Source organism: Papaver somniferum, unplaced genomic scaffold (assembly GCF_003573695.1).
Source record: "Papaver somniferum cultivar HN1 unplaced genomic scaffold, ASM357369v1 unplaced-scaffold_342, whole genome shotgun sequence".
NCBI lineage: Eukaryota > Viridiplantae > Streptophyta > Magnoliopsida > Ranunculales > Papaveraceae > Papaver > Papaver somniferum.
Window position 1 is genome coordinate 1 of NW_020645706.1, and position 11,855 is coordinate 11,855.

Below are 11,855 nucleotides of genomic sequence, written 5' to 3' on the forward strand. Positions count from 1 at the left end.
AAAAAAAAAAAAAAAAATCATATCAAAATCACATTCAATAGACATAAATTGACATTGACCATTTCAATCGTTTTTGGAGATGAATCCTTCAAATTATACTGATCTTGAATCTCATCAATTCTTTCCTTCCATTTACAGTAAACCTTCAAGAAAAATGATGTTGACATCGATCTAGGTTTTTCAAACTGTCTCGAATTGAATAAAATTAATCCATATTTTCATATTACGTTTGTAGCTGAATTCGATAAAATACCTATGATTTGTTGTTGCGGTGGTGGAATTTGGATAACATTGGAGTGGTGGCGGCAGAGATGGTAAAATACGTATGATGTGGATTGTGGAAATGGAGATAGTGATGGCGGCGATGGGGATAGTGGTGGTAGTGATGGCGGAAATGATGGAACTGTTTGAATTTAGAAAATATTTGACAACAACTTATTGAATTATCCATCCCCTACTAGTAGAAGTAACGAAGCATGGTATAAGAACCTTCCAATTTCAAATACAAGATACAGGCTATGTATTTGAACCTAGATTTGCATCATGGCTTTCTTCTCCGAGTCTATATTCCGAAAAGTGCTGCAATTGGCAAACTTTAAGGTTCTCAAGTCATACTCTATATCCAACTGATATTCCATTCCTCTCACTACGATAATCAAATTCTCCGGCAGTGATGTATGAGGCTTAACCTCTATGCAAAGCATGGCATAAGCTAATCTCTCTAGATTGTTTGTTTTACGATCAGCATACAAGGGAATTCCTAGCCCACTCCCAATCTTGCTGAGAAAACAAGTATTCCACAGGAAGAGCGGTAAGTTATAAATCTTCACCCAGATGGGAAGAGATGTCATTTCAGTTCTGTCAAAATTCAACTTATAGTCCCATTCTCTCAGAATAAGTTGTCTCTGCTGGATTTGCCAGAGATCAGCTGATTCTAGGACTCTGATCTTATCTTCAGCACAACCAAATTTAAATAAATAAAATCCGTTACCAATAGAGAACGTGGAAAATTTTCCTTTCACCTCCCATAGTTCTTCAGCCATCTTTATGTCTGTGTCGGAGTAGTCTTCTTCGCCCATAAAAAAGCCTACTAGAGAATTCTTCCATTCGTCACATCCAGCTTGGAACTCTTCATCTGAACACTCAATATAAAGCTTTCCTTCCTCAAAAGAGGGTTCAACAAATTCAAGCTTAGTTTTGTGCTCCCTTATGGGTGCCTGGTCATCAACTGGAAAAGTTGGTGCATCGTTTAATCTAGAGGGCTCATATGCCGCAACAATCGCCTGGCTCAGTGACACATCAATCTGCGTTTCTTTATTAAGCAAAACACTGCCATCTGAAGCCAATTCCTGGTGAAATTCCAAGTCATTCCTGTATTGCTCCTCCACTGATAGCACATGGGAGGAGTGCAGAATAGCCACCCCATCATTAGTGTCTAATGCACCAATTGTGGAATTACTATTCTCGTTGTGGATCGAAGTACTGCTTAAGTTGCAGATTGATATGTCAGCAATGGACTCTGTTGTATGGTTGAATCTTCTTGTGTAGTTTAAATTGTGTGGAGTACTATTTATCGTAGTCCTTCCTTCTAGAATGCTCACTACTTCTGACATGGAGGGCCTTAATTTAGGGTCATGATGTGTACATAACAGTGCCAAATTCAAAAACATTTCCGCATCTTTCGCTGGTATGTCCATCTCCAAGTCTTGATCAATCAGCTCTAGAAGATGTCCTTTTTGTAGTGAATTATAGGCCTGTATGCCCAAGCCAAAGATGTCAGGGTAAATGCAATTGCAAATATGGTATTCTACCTCAGTGGAGATATAACAAGCAATCCATTACATTATTACCAACAGCAAAGAATATCTACTTACCAAATCTAGAAGGGATACATTTTCTTGCTTTGTTGTCCACTGAACTCTGTTCTTTCCAGTCATAAGCTCAAGGGCTACTACTCCGAAGCTGTACACATCTATTTTTTCAGTGACGGTTCCTCGTATAACATACTCAGGGGCCATGTATCCACTGCCAATAAATTAAAAGCAGATTAGAACATGGAATTAGCCATCGATAAGCAAATTTTCTAGCATTGCGCTCCATTAAGATCCTAATTACAATCCAAGAAATCTTAGGAAACGAAGTTATATATGTTTTGTTTTCCTTACACTGTTCCTGCAAGTTTGCTGTTGATATGCGTGATTTCTCTATGGTAATGAGTAACCAGTCCAAAATCGGATATCTTTGGATTAAGATCTTTATCAAGCAAGATATTTGAAAGTTTGATATCTCGGTGGACAATCTTCATTTTTGGGTCATCATCGTGTAGGAATGCAAGACCATTTGCTATTCCTATGCAAATTCTAACTCTTGCTGGCCAGGTAAGTTTATTCTTCAAATTTATTGGACCTGAAAAGTGAATACCACCCGTCTTCTATAAATTGATGATTGTAACTTTCAGGAGATGATAAAGTTCAAACTATAATATTTGAGTAATAGTTACCAAATAAAGCTTTATTCAGACATCCATTTTCCATGTACTGGTATACTAATGATTGCTGGTTGTTCTCTGAACAGTGACCAAATAATCTAACAACATTTGGGTGTCTCAGGGTAGAAACAACATTTACTTCATTTGCAATATTTAGCTTTCCTTGGTCTGGTATATTATGAAGTTGTTTCACTGCAATCATCATTCCATTGGGAAGCACACCCTGTACAACACACCATTCAGTATGAATAAAAGGAGGCGCACATGAGAATTGGCAAAACAGATAAAAGTTATATTGCAAACCTTGTAAACTGAACCAGAAGATCCTTGACCAATCTTGTTTGCAGGACTGAAATTTTTAGTAGCTACCTCAAGATATCTTAAATTGAAATTTTCAGTTTTAAACTGCTTATGTGCGTCTTCAGAAGGTTCAACACACTCAGGGTTAGTATTCACTTCGCCTTCCTCACTTAAAAAGGCCTTTAGATCAGAAACAAAATCGTTACTAAATTCAGAATCAGCAAATCCTTCCTTTACCTTTGCCTGAGAAGACTCAGTTGCCTTCCCACCATTTTCATCGTATACATCGTCATGGTCAGAAACAAACCTTTGGTCAGCCAGGTCTGTCACTGCGGAAATGCTGCTTCTTTCGGCATCAGACATGACCTCAGAATTGTTTTCTTCAAAATATTGTGGATCGACTGGTGGTGTCTTCATTATAGTCTTTCCTTCAATAATGTTTACTACTTCAGACATTGTAGGCCTCAAAGCCCAAGAATGATTAGTGCATAAGATTGCCAAATGCAACAACATTGTTGCCTCTTTCATTGGTATGCTGTCCTTCAACTCTTCATCAATCAGTGATAAAAGATCCCCATTCCGATGTAAGTCATGTGCCTGTATGCCAAACCAAAGCTCCTAAGTTGAAGATGCAGCAAGAGAAAATAATAACTGCTTAAAAAACAAACCATTTAGAAACACAAATTAAGGACCTAATAACTGAAATTCTGAATTCCCGAATAAGAAAAACTTGACCAGTTCACTTTTGTTGAGTTAGAACAACACTTGTTGTAACTTACAGTTCCCAGAAGGTTTCTTTTATGATGTGCAGTAGGAAAATCGAAAGGCTTTTGTCCGCTCATTAGTACAAGTATGACTACTCCAAAGCTGTATACATCTGATTTCTCACTTACCGTACCTTTAATATAATACTGAGGGTCCAGATAACCACTGCAAAGAAAGCAAATCAAATCACAAGTGAGTTTATATCGGATTCTAGTCTGAAATGAAAATTAGATAAGGATAATCTTCTCGTATTTACAATGTTCCGATCACTCTGGTCGAGCAGTGCGTGTCTTCTTCTCCAAATACCATAGCAAATTCAAAACCAGATATCTTGGGATTAAGAAATTTGTCAAGAAAAATATTTGCAGGTGTAATATCTCTATGAATAATTACGGATTTTGATTGGTCTTTGTGATGCAAGAAAGCAAGGCCACTTGCGATTCCCAGACAAATTTGAACTCTGATGTGCCAATTGAGCTTTTTCTTCAAATTCTCATTGCCTGCATCACAAACCTATACATAATTAGGCACTAGTAGTATAATTTTAGCTAATCTTTTCTAGAACAGTTATATATTATCTCAATAATTACCAAACAAAGCTCTATCAAGAGAACCATTTTCCATGTACTCGTACACTAGTAGGACTTCCTTTTTCAGCGTGCAGTGTCCAAACAGTCTAGCAACATTTGGGTGTCTTAAGGTAGACATCACTGCATTTTGAATCTCAAATATTGTATCTTCGCGACTTATATATATTCGTATAACAGCGATGTTCAATCCATTAGGAAGAATACCCTGCATATACAAAGACATCATCACAAGTCTAAACCTTGTGAATTGTACTAAAAATCAACTAAAGAGACAAAAAGTATACAGATACTGAGCGTATGTGAAACGGGAACAACGCTAACCTTGTAAACGCTTCCCCAGCCTCCCGTGCCGATCCAAGTTTTTTCGTGACTGAAATTTTGAGTAGCAGCATTTAGCAGCTTCAAAGTGAAGTATCCACTTTCGAATTCCTTATCAGATTCTAAATCGTGTTTGATGCAAAATTAGTCAGCAAAAACAAAAATCTACCAACCACTTCCAATAGCATGATAACTAATAATTAGAATATTTATTATAAAAACTAAATCGTACCAAATCGGTCGGCTCCAATAATATTAACCATTTTTTCTTTTCTGCATCCAGAATAGCTATGAAAAAAAAAATCACAATTAGAAGATAAAGATGAAGATGATATAAGTTTCTAGGTGTGTACCAAAACAAGTCATTGACTTGTTCATTTTGGTAATAGTCTTTCTTTGAAACCGCAGCCCCATTATCTTATTCTTGTTGTCTACTTGACTTAGATATTTATTTTCACAAACAAGTGGACAACATTGACTTTGGGGGAACTAAACCAGTTTTGCTTAGATATTTATTATCACCCCAGCAAAACAAACACGCAGGCCGCAGCATACTCACATCAGACCTAACCAGTTTTGCTTGATGCTTGAATTCGGTCTTTGATCAATAAGAATCGGATCAATTTCAGTTTTCTGATTCCAATTCTCGATTAGAGCCAATCAGGGTACAGACCAGCTAAAATGAAGCCAGTCCATTGGAAGGTAAAATCGGCCGTTAAAATCACAAACAACCTTGAAATTCATCATTGGTATAGCATTTTTAGGGGAACCTGGAAAGGAATTAGGGATCCCTATTTTATTCTCATACATTGAAAGGAGTTAACGGGTGTCTCAAAATTAGAACATCAAAAAGAAAAAGAAAACGAGTTAAATAAATAAAACGGATAGATGATAGTAGTTGTGATCCAAAATTAGGATTTACAGTAGCAGAAACATAATCCGTAGATTAAAAATTTATTTACCTACCGATTACGGTTGACGTTCCTAAGAAATGAAGAACATCAACTATAACCGGTAGATAAATAGATTGTTAATCTACAGATTATGTTTCTGCTACTGTAAATCGAAGAACATCAACCATAATCGATAAGTAAATTGATTGTTATCTACCGATTATTCTTAATTCAAAAAATTCAAGTTTCTGTACTAAAAATTAAGCACAATCAGTAGATAATGAACACTATTAACTACCGATTGTGAAAGTAGAAAATTTCGAAAATTGAATATATATACGAAGGTTAAAGTAACACACTTTACTACCGATTATGGTAGGGGGAAAATACGGTTTAGTCCAAAATCCCATTCAAATATGCTATTTAGTTCTATCCCATTCAACTAGGTACAAATTATTCCTTTTTTATGGAAAGTACACAAATAACCTTCATGTTTACAATTTAGTTCAAATATTTGTAATTTAATCCAAACTGACTCATGATGATGTCACCAATTTTAAATAATAAAAAATAAACTAAAATCAATTTATCTTTTGAACCGTTGTCCAAAATTCGCAAACTTTATATATTCGGAAAGCTCTTTCCGAGAGCTACAAAAAGAGTACCCATATGACTATATAATTTTCATTTTTAAATTTTTTAATATACATTCGTATGTATAATTATGTACACCGCTGCAAAGATCCAAAAAATCCAGAGTCTATGATAGCCAAACTGCCACCCTAATCTTCACAGACTAATAATGATACCAACCACGCCAAGCTCCAGTTGGATAACATCCAGATTTGCAGAGGTAAGTTTAGCAGATAACCTGCATCAAGGACAAACCAATGAACATAAGAAATGGCAGCTTGAAAAAAAAGTGATTATCCTTTCACCAACATCCACATAAGAAAACAAAACAAGAAAACGATCAAAATAAAAATTTACTCAGTTTATGGTCAGAGACACAATCCATGTGGGCATTACTACACAAACTTAATATGGCTTCGAAACATCCCAGTACAGTGATTCGTTGCACTTTACCAAAAACGAGATTACTAACATGCACAACAGATCAATCAATCACGCTCACACCCAGACCTACTTTTTCATGATAAGTATATTGGTGCATCAATATATTCATCCCTGTGAAACATTCCTAAAGTCGTTCATTCATAGCCACAAACAAACCTACTTTTCATTGAAAATACACTGGTGCACCAATGTGTACAGCCCTGTAAAACATGCATAAAATCGATCATTCATATTCACACTCTGGCACACTTTTTCATGGGAATTACACAGGTGCACCAATGTGTACACCCCTGCAAAACATGCAGAAAAACGATCATTCATAACCACACACGAACCTACTTTTACATGGGAATTATAGAGGTGCACCAATACGTACACTGCTTCAAAACATGCATAAAGCTAATCCTTCACAACCGCACACAAACCTATTTTTTCATGAGAGTTACTTCCCACGGGTGCACTAATATGTACACCATTGTAAAACAAGGGAATTGTACTTTTTCATAAGATTTACACAGGTGCACCAATATATACACCCCTGTAAAACATGCGTATCAATCTGATTTGGACCCTAAAGTCATAATATTTAGCCCGACAAACTGAATCATCCTCGCAGCATCATCAATTGAATATGCACCAGTAGCACAAGCTGTTACAACAACATGATTTGGACCTTAAAGTCAAATACATACTTTTAATACAAAACATTAAATTCTACTACTCATATTTACCACATACGCTTCTTTTATTTTTCAAAGTGGTGACTATAGCAGTTCTTTAGTAGCCCTTCTTTCATTCTCATAACCATGCATTCTCCAATGAATAAACAGAAGTCTAAAACCAATAATAAGATATTGTGTCCATATAAGGATCTACAGATTTACGACTATGTGTACATTAAAAATCAGTATTTGTACAATTATGTACACATCAAGAATCAACAGGTGTGCAACACATAGTTACTCTATATGCTACATAAGACATGGACTCGATGCAAAAAATAACACGTAAGTATAATCTTACGAAGTCATTACTTTCACAAGTATACTAGTTAGTACGCCCTAGTTATTTATGCAAGCACAATCTCATGAAGTCATTATTTTTCACAAGTGTACTAGTTTGTATACCCTAGTTATTTATGCAAGCATAAGATTAAGGAGTCATCATTTTCGCATGTGTACTAGTTTGTACACTCTAGTCTTGCATAAATAAGCTTATGGAGTCATAAATTTCACATGTGTACTAGTTTGTACACCCTAGTTATTTATGCAAGCATAAGCTTGTGGAGTCATTATTTTCACATGTGTACTAGTTTGTACACACCTATAAAACATAAATGGGATAAAGTATTCGTACAAATAAACAGGCTACTTCTCATAGGAAATAGGCTGATGCACCAGGCTACTTCGTACGCTGGATTCCACCTACAATATCATCACCATTTTAACTCATAAAAGATTTTGACAGTAAAACCTAAAACCTGACTAAGCTAAACTTAATTTCCAAGTAGCATTTTATTTCACTACACCAGAATAGATGTTTCAGTATATATTAAGATTCAAACCTAGAACACAACTTGAATTCTTCAAGGAAAATCAACATTTCATTAAAACCTAGATTCAATTCATAACTCAACCTAAATTCAGTTCACAAGACAATCTGACACAACTAAAAATTGACAATCAAATTTACACAAAAATATGAACTAATTACAGTTAATCTTACATTTAGTACAAACACCTGCAGGAAGAAAAGTATTTGAACACAGTTTTCTCCCAGATACGAAAAAAACAAAATGAAACCTGAAAATCTAGTGACACTGCAATATCGGTCTTGAATTGAAGATAAAAAAATGAAAAATCAAGTAATATTTGATTAGATCTATAAAAAATGATCAAGTATTTAGGTTTTTGAAAATCGTAGAAAAATCTGAAATTGATAAATTAAGATCACAGGTAAGTTCAGCACCGAAAGGAAAAAATTAAGATCTTACCACTGCCTCAAGGGTACATTGAGTAGAAGAGTACTGGTATAGGATATTAGGACCGAGATGTTTACCGTCCATGTACAAAAAAAGCTCCCATGAGTGATAATGTCTTGTCATAATCTAGCAGTGATATTTTGGATTAAATGTCTGCAAAAAGAAATAAATACCGTGTTCAAATTTTATTCATATGGCCACAAGTTTCAGATCACTTTAAAACGATCTTCTCTTTGTAATTTATTCACAAAATTGGTCAATTAATTCTAAAACAATAATTTTCTAATTAAAAAAATATGTAAAAATTGATAATATTTAAATACCCTGATGTCTTTAGGGGCGACCCCGAAAGAATTAGGGGGACTAATAAGATAAAATAGGGTTACCCAAAACAAAAATAAAGCCACCCCTTATCTCAAATTTTTAGAAATGTAAAATGCCCTCCATAATCGGTAGACAATACTACAATCGGTAGTTTATATTGATGTATGTTGGTTTGTGTTACGAAAATTATAATCGATAGATAAAATGGTAATCTCGTGATATTAATTTTCTACCGATTGTGGTAATAGCCCCAAATTCAAATTTTTCAAAAACCAATGGAATTTTGAATATCTCTATTTGCACAATCGGTAGTCTCGTAATGTTTATTATCTACCAATTATACAATCGGTAGTCTTGTGATGTTCTTTATCTACCGATTGTGTTAGTAGCCCCAAATTCAAAATTTTCAAAAACCAATGGAATTTTGAATTTCTCTATTTGCACAATTGGTAGTTTTGTGATGTTTATTATCCTCCGATTGTACAATCGGTAATCTCTTGATGTTCTTTATCTACTGATTGTGGTAGTAGCCCCAAATCCAAATTTTTCAAAAACCAATGGAATTTTGATTTTCTCTATTTGCTGAGTCGGTAGTTACGTGACATTTATTGTCTACAGATTGTACAATTGGTAGTCTGGTGATGTTCATTATCTATCAATTGTGGTAGTAGCCCCAAATTCAAAATTTTCAAAAACCAAACGAATTTTGAGTTTCTCTATTTGCTCAAATTTTTCAAAAAACTATGGAGTTTCGTGATGTTTATTATCTACCGATTATACAATCGGTAGTCTCTTGATGTTCTTTATCTAGTGGTTATGGTAGTAGCCTCAAATTCAAAGTTTTCAAATACCAACGGGATTTTGAATTTCTCTATCTTCGCAATTGGTAGTTTCCTGACGTCTTTATCTAACGATTTTAATCGGTAGTCTCGTGATATTATTTATCTACCGATTGTGTTACACTTGTCCAAAATGCAGAATTTAGGACAAGCGGAAACTGTCGAAAATAGAGTTATAATACTAATACTCTCCGTCCTAAATCTGTCACATTTCTGGTGTACTATTTATTATAAGACGGTTTATTTTTGTCAAAATAAATAATAAATTTCTTCTGTGAAAAATTAACGATTGATGATGAATGTCGAAGTACTATAATCGTAGATTCAGACAAATCTGATTCAGTCTAAGAATTTTTTTTTTCCCTAAGTTTTTTCTTTCTTTTTCTTTCTCATTATTGTTTTTAGATGAATACCAAAAACGAGCCAACATATGAATATTGTATGCAAATGCAACCCATTTTATTAAAAATGAACTTTGAATTCAGTTAACAAATTAACAATCCAAAGATCTCTAAATTCAACAACTTCATGTTCAAAACAAAGAAAGGGAAAAGAACGAGTGTGATTTAATATCCAAGTGCACGAGTCACATATTGCTTGGGAAATTCAATCTCACCGAGATCAATATCTCCAATTGTTCCATATTCCAAACATAGTTCAGAAAATTTCCTGAGGAAAATCTACTGCGCTTTAGAAATTCAAAGCCACTGTTGTAAGACATTACAGTGAAATCACTTGGTCAGAATCTAATTTACATTAAATGGTAAGGTACACCGTGGGAGACAATCTAATGGGTATATCAAACATGCTTAAGAAACCAAGGTAACGACAACAAAGGGTTTTTTCAAAGCATACATCGAACAGAGGACAAACGAAGTTGAGTGATTCTCCATATGAAAAAAATTGACATAAAAAGAAGAGTATCAAGATTACATACGGTATATTCATCCACTTCATTTAAGGGAATTCATTAGCTTTTCAAAGCATCGCCAAGGAGAGAATTAAGAATCACAACAAGACTTAATTTTTGAAAAATTTAAGATAGTTAAAGTTCATTACCTCCAATACAATACTCGGGGACCATGACAGTGCAGATTTCTCGTTAATAATGCTAGAAAGAAAATGAAACAGAAAAGACTTGTAAATGGATTTTCCAATGTTGCGCTTCTGGCGATTGAATTTGGCGGCGTTGTCTCAATCTGAAAACCAATAAGACCATTGTAAGAAAATAGTAATACTAAGTTTCAATCATTGAAGGTTCCTAAAATGCATAAATACATATATATGAATCTAAATATGTAAAGCATTTTTTTGGGAGGTAATCCTAGCACCCGAGTGGTTCGTCACATCCAGTCAACTAGTGGTTCCAAACCAATAAGATGATATTAAATAAAGGGACCAATGTATACAAAATTAAATGAGTGAAAGCATAGCTTCCATAATTGTATTACCAGTGTATATTAATGTACATACAAGATAACATAAATAAGTAAGAAACATTGTTATGTAAGACAGAACCTTCTCAAGTTGGACTTCTTTAGCAATTGAACAGAACTACAGTGAATTTGGTGACAACCATAGAAGAAATGCTAATGTAAGTAAAAATTCAAGAGGCGATAAGATATTTTTGCTATAGAACCTGTATTTAACCGCACACTGATTACACAAGAAGGCTCGTCGGCATTCATGCATGGAAGAGAAATTATTGAGATAATCATAATATTGCATTTCAAGTAATAAAATAAAAAATGATAAATTCAGACCATAGTATATTATTTTCCAGTGCATGAAATTTTTACCACCAATATTTTTCCGCATATGTAATCTGTTTCTCATGGCAGCCAAAGCATTTCAACTAGTAACTCTCTTTTTAGCTATCTAGATATAGGATTTCGACAATAATCCTCCAACTAAGTTTATCTTACAAATCATTTCCACCTTCCCCTTAATTTCCAGTAACCACATACATCTATACCCAAACTATTAAAATGTTGTTGTATCATCAAGCCCAACCAATAATCCCACACAGACTGCATCTAAGAGTAGATTAAAAAAGAAATAGATCGATATATACCTAATAAATTAGAAATGAAAATTAAGAGATTAAAGAAACCTTAAATTTATATACCTAATCACTTCGACAGCTTTTCTACAATCCTTCCCCTCTCCTCCCCCACTTTTTAATTAAACAAACAAAACATAAAATCTGAACCAATTAAATCTGGAAAGAAAAAAAAACAACAATTATATCATAATCACATAACAGTTAAACAAAAAAAC

General features: G+C 34.3%; 1 protein-coding gene and 1 long non-coding RNA gene across 3 annotated transcripts; both read right to left on the minus strand.

Annotated features, from left to right (window-relative positions):
* Positions 1-253: 253 nt before the first annotated feature.
* On the minus strand, positions 254-4,837 carry LOC113342141 (receptor like protein kinase S.2-like). Of its 2 annotated transcripts, none has more exons than XM_026586780.1 (10): positions 4,694-4,837; positions 4,465-4,583; positions 4,144-4,348; positions 3,810-4,053; positions 3,568-3,718; positions 2,792-3,385; positions 2,501-2,711; positions 2,166-2,406; positions 1,875-2,025; positions 254-1,754 (listed from the first exon to the last, which is right to left on the minus strand). In XM_026586780.1, the coding sequence occupies exons 1-10, from the start codon at positions 4,722-4,724 to the stop codon at positions 531-533; spliced, it is 3,171 nt and encodes a 1,056-aa protein (XP_026442565.1). In that variant the 5' UTR covers positions 4,725-4,837; the 3' UTR covers positions 254-530. The 2 variants fall into 2 exon arrangements, with proteins under 2 accessions (XP_026442565.1, XP_026442566.1); XM_026586781.1 differs by having other exon boundaries at positions 4,465-4,513; positions 4,694-4,796.
* Positions 4,838-10,010: 5,173 nt separating this feature from the next.
* LOC113342140 lies at positions 10,011-11,796 on the minus strand. Its single transcript, XR_003356426.1, has 3 exons — positions 11,704-11,796; positions 10,635-10,774; positions 10,011-10,282 (listed from the first exon to the last, which is right to left on the minus strand). It is a non-coding gene; the product is annotated as an uncharacterized LOC113342140 (long non-coding RNA).
* Positions 11,797-11,855: the final 59 nt, after the last annotated feature.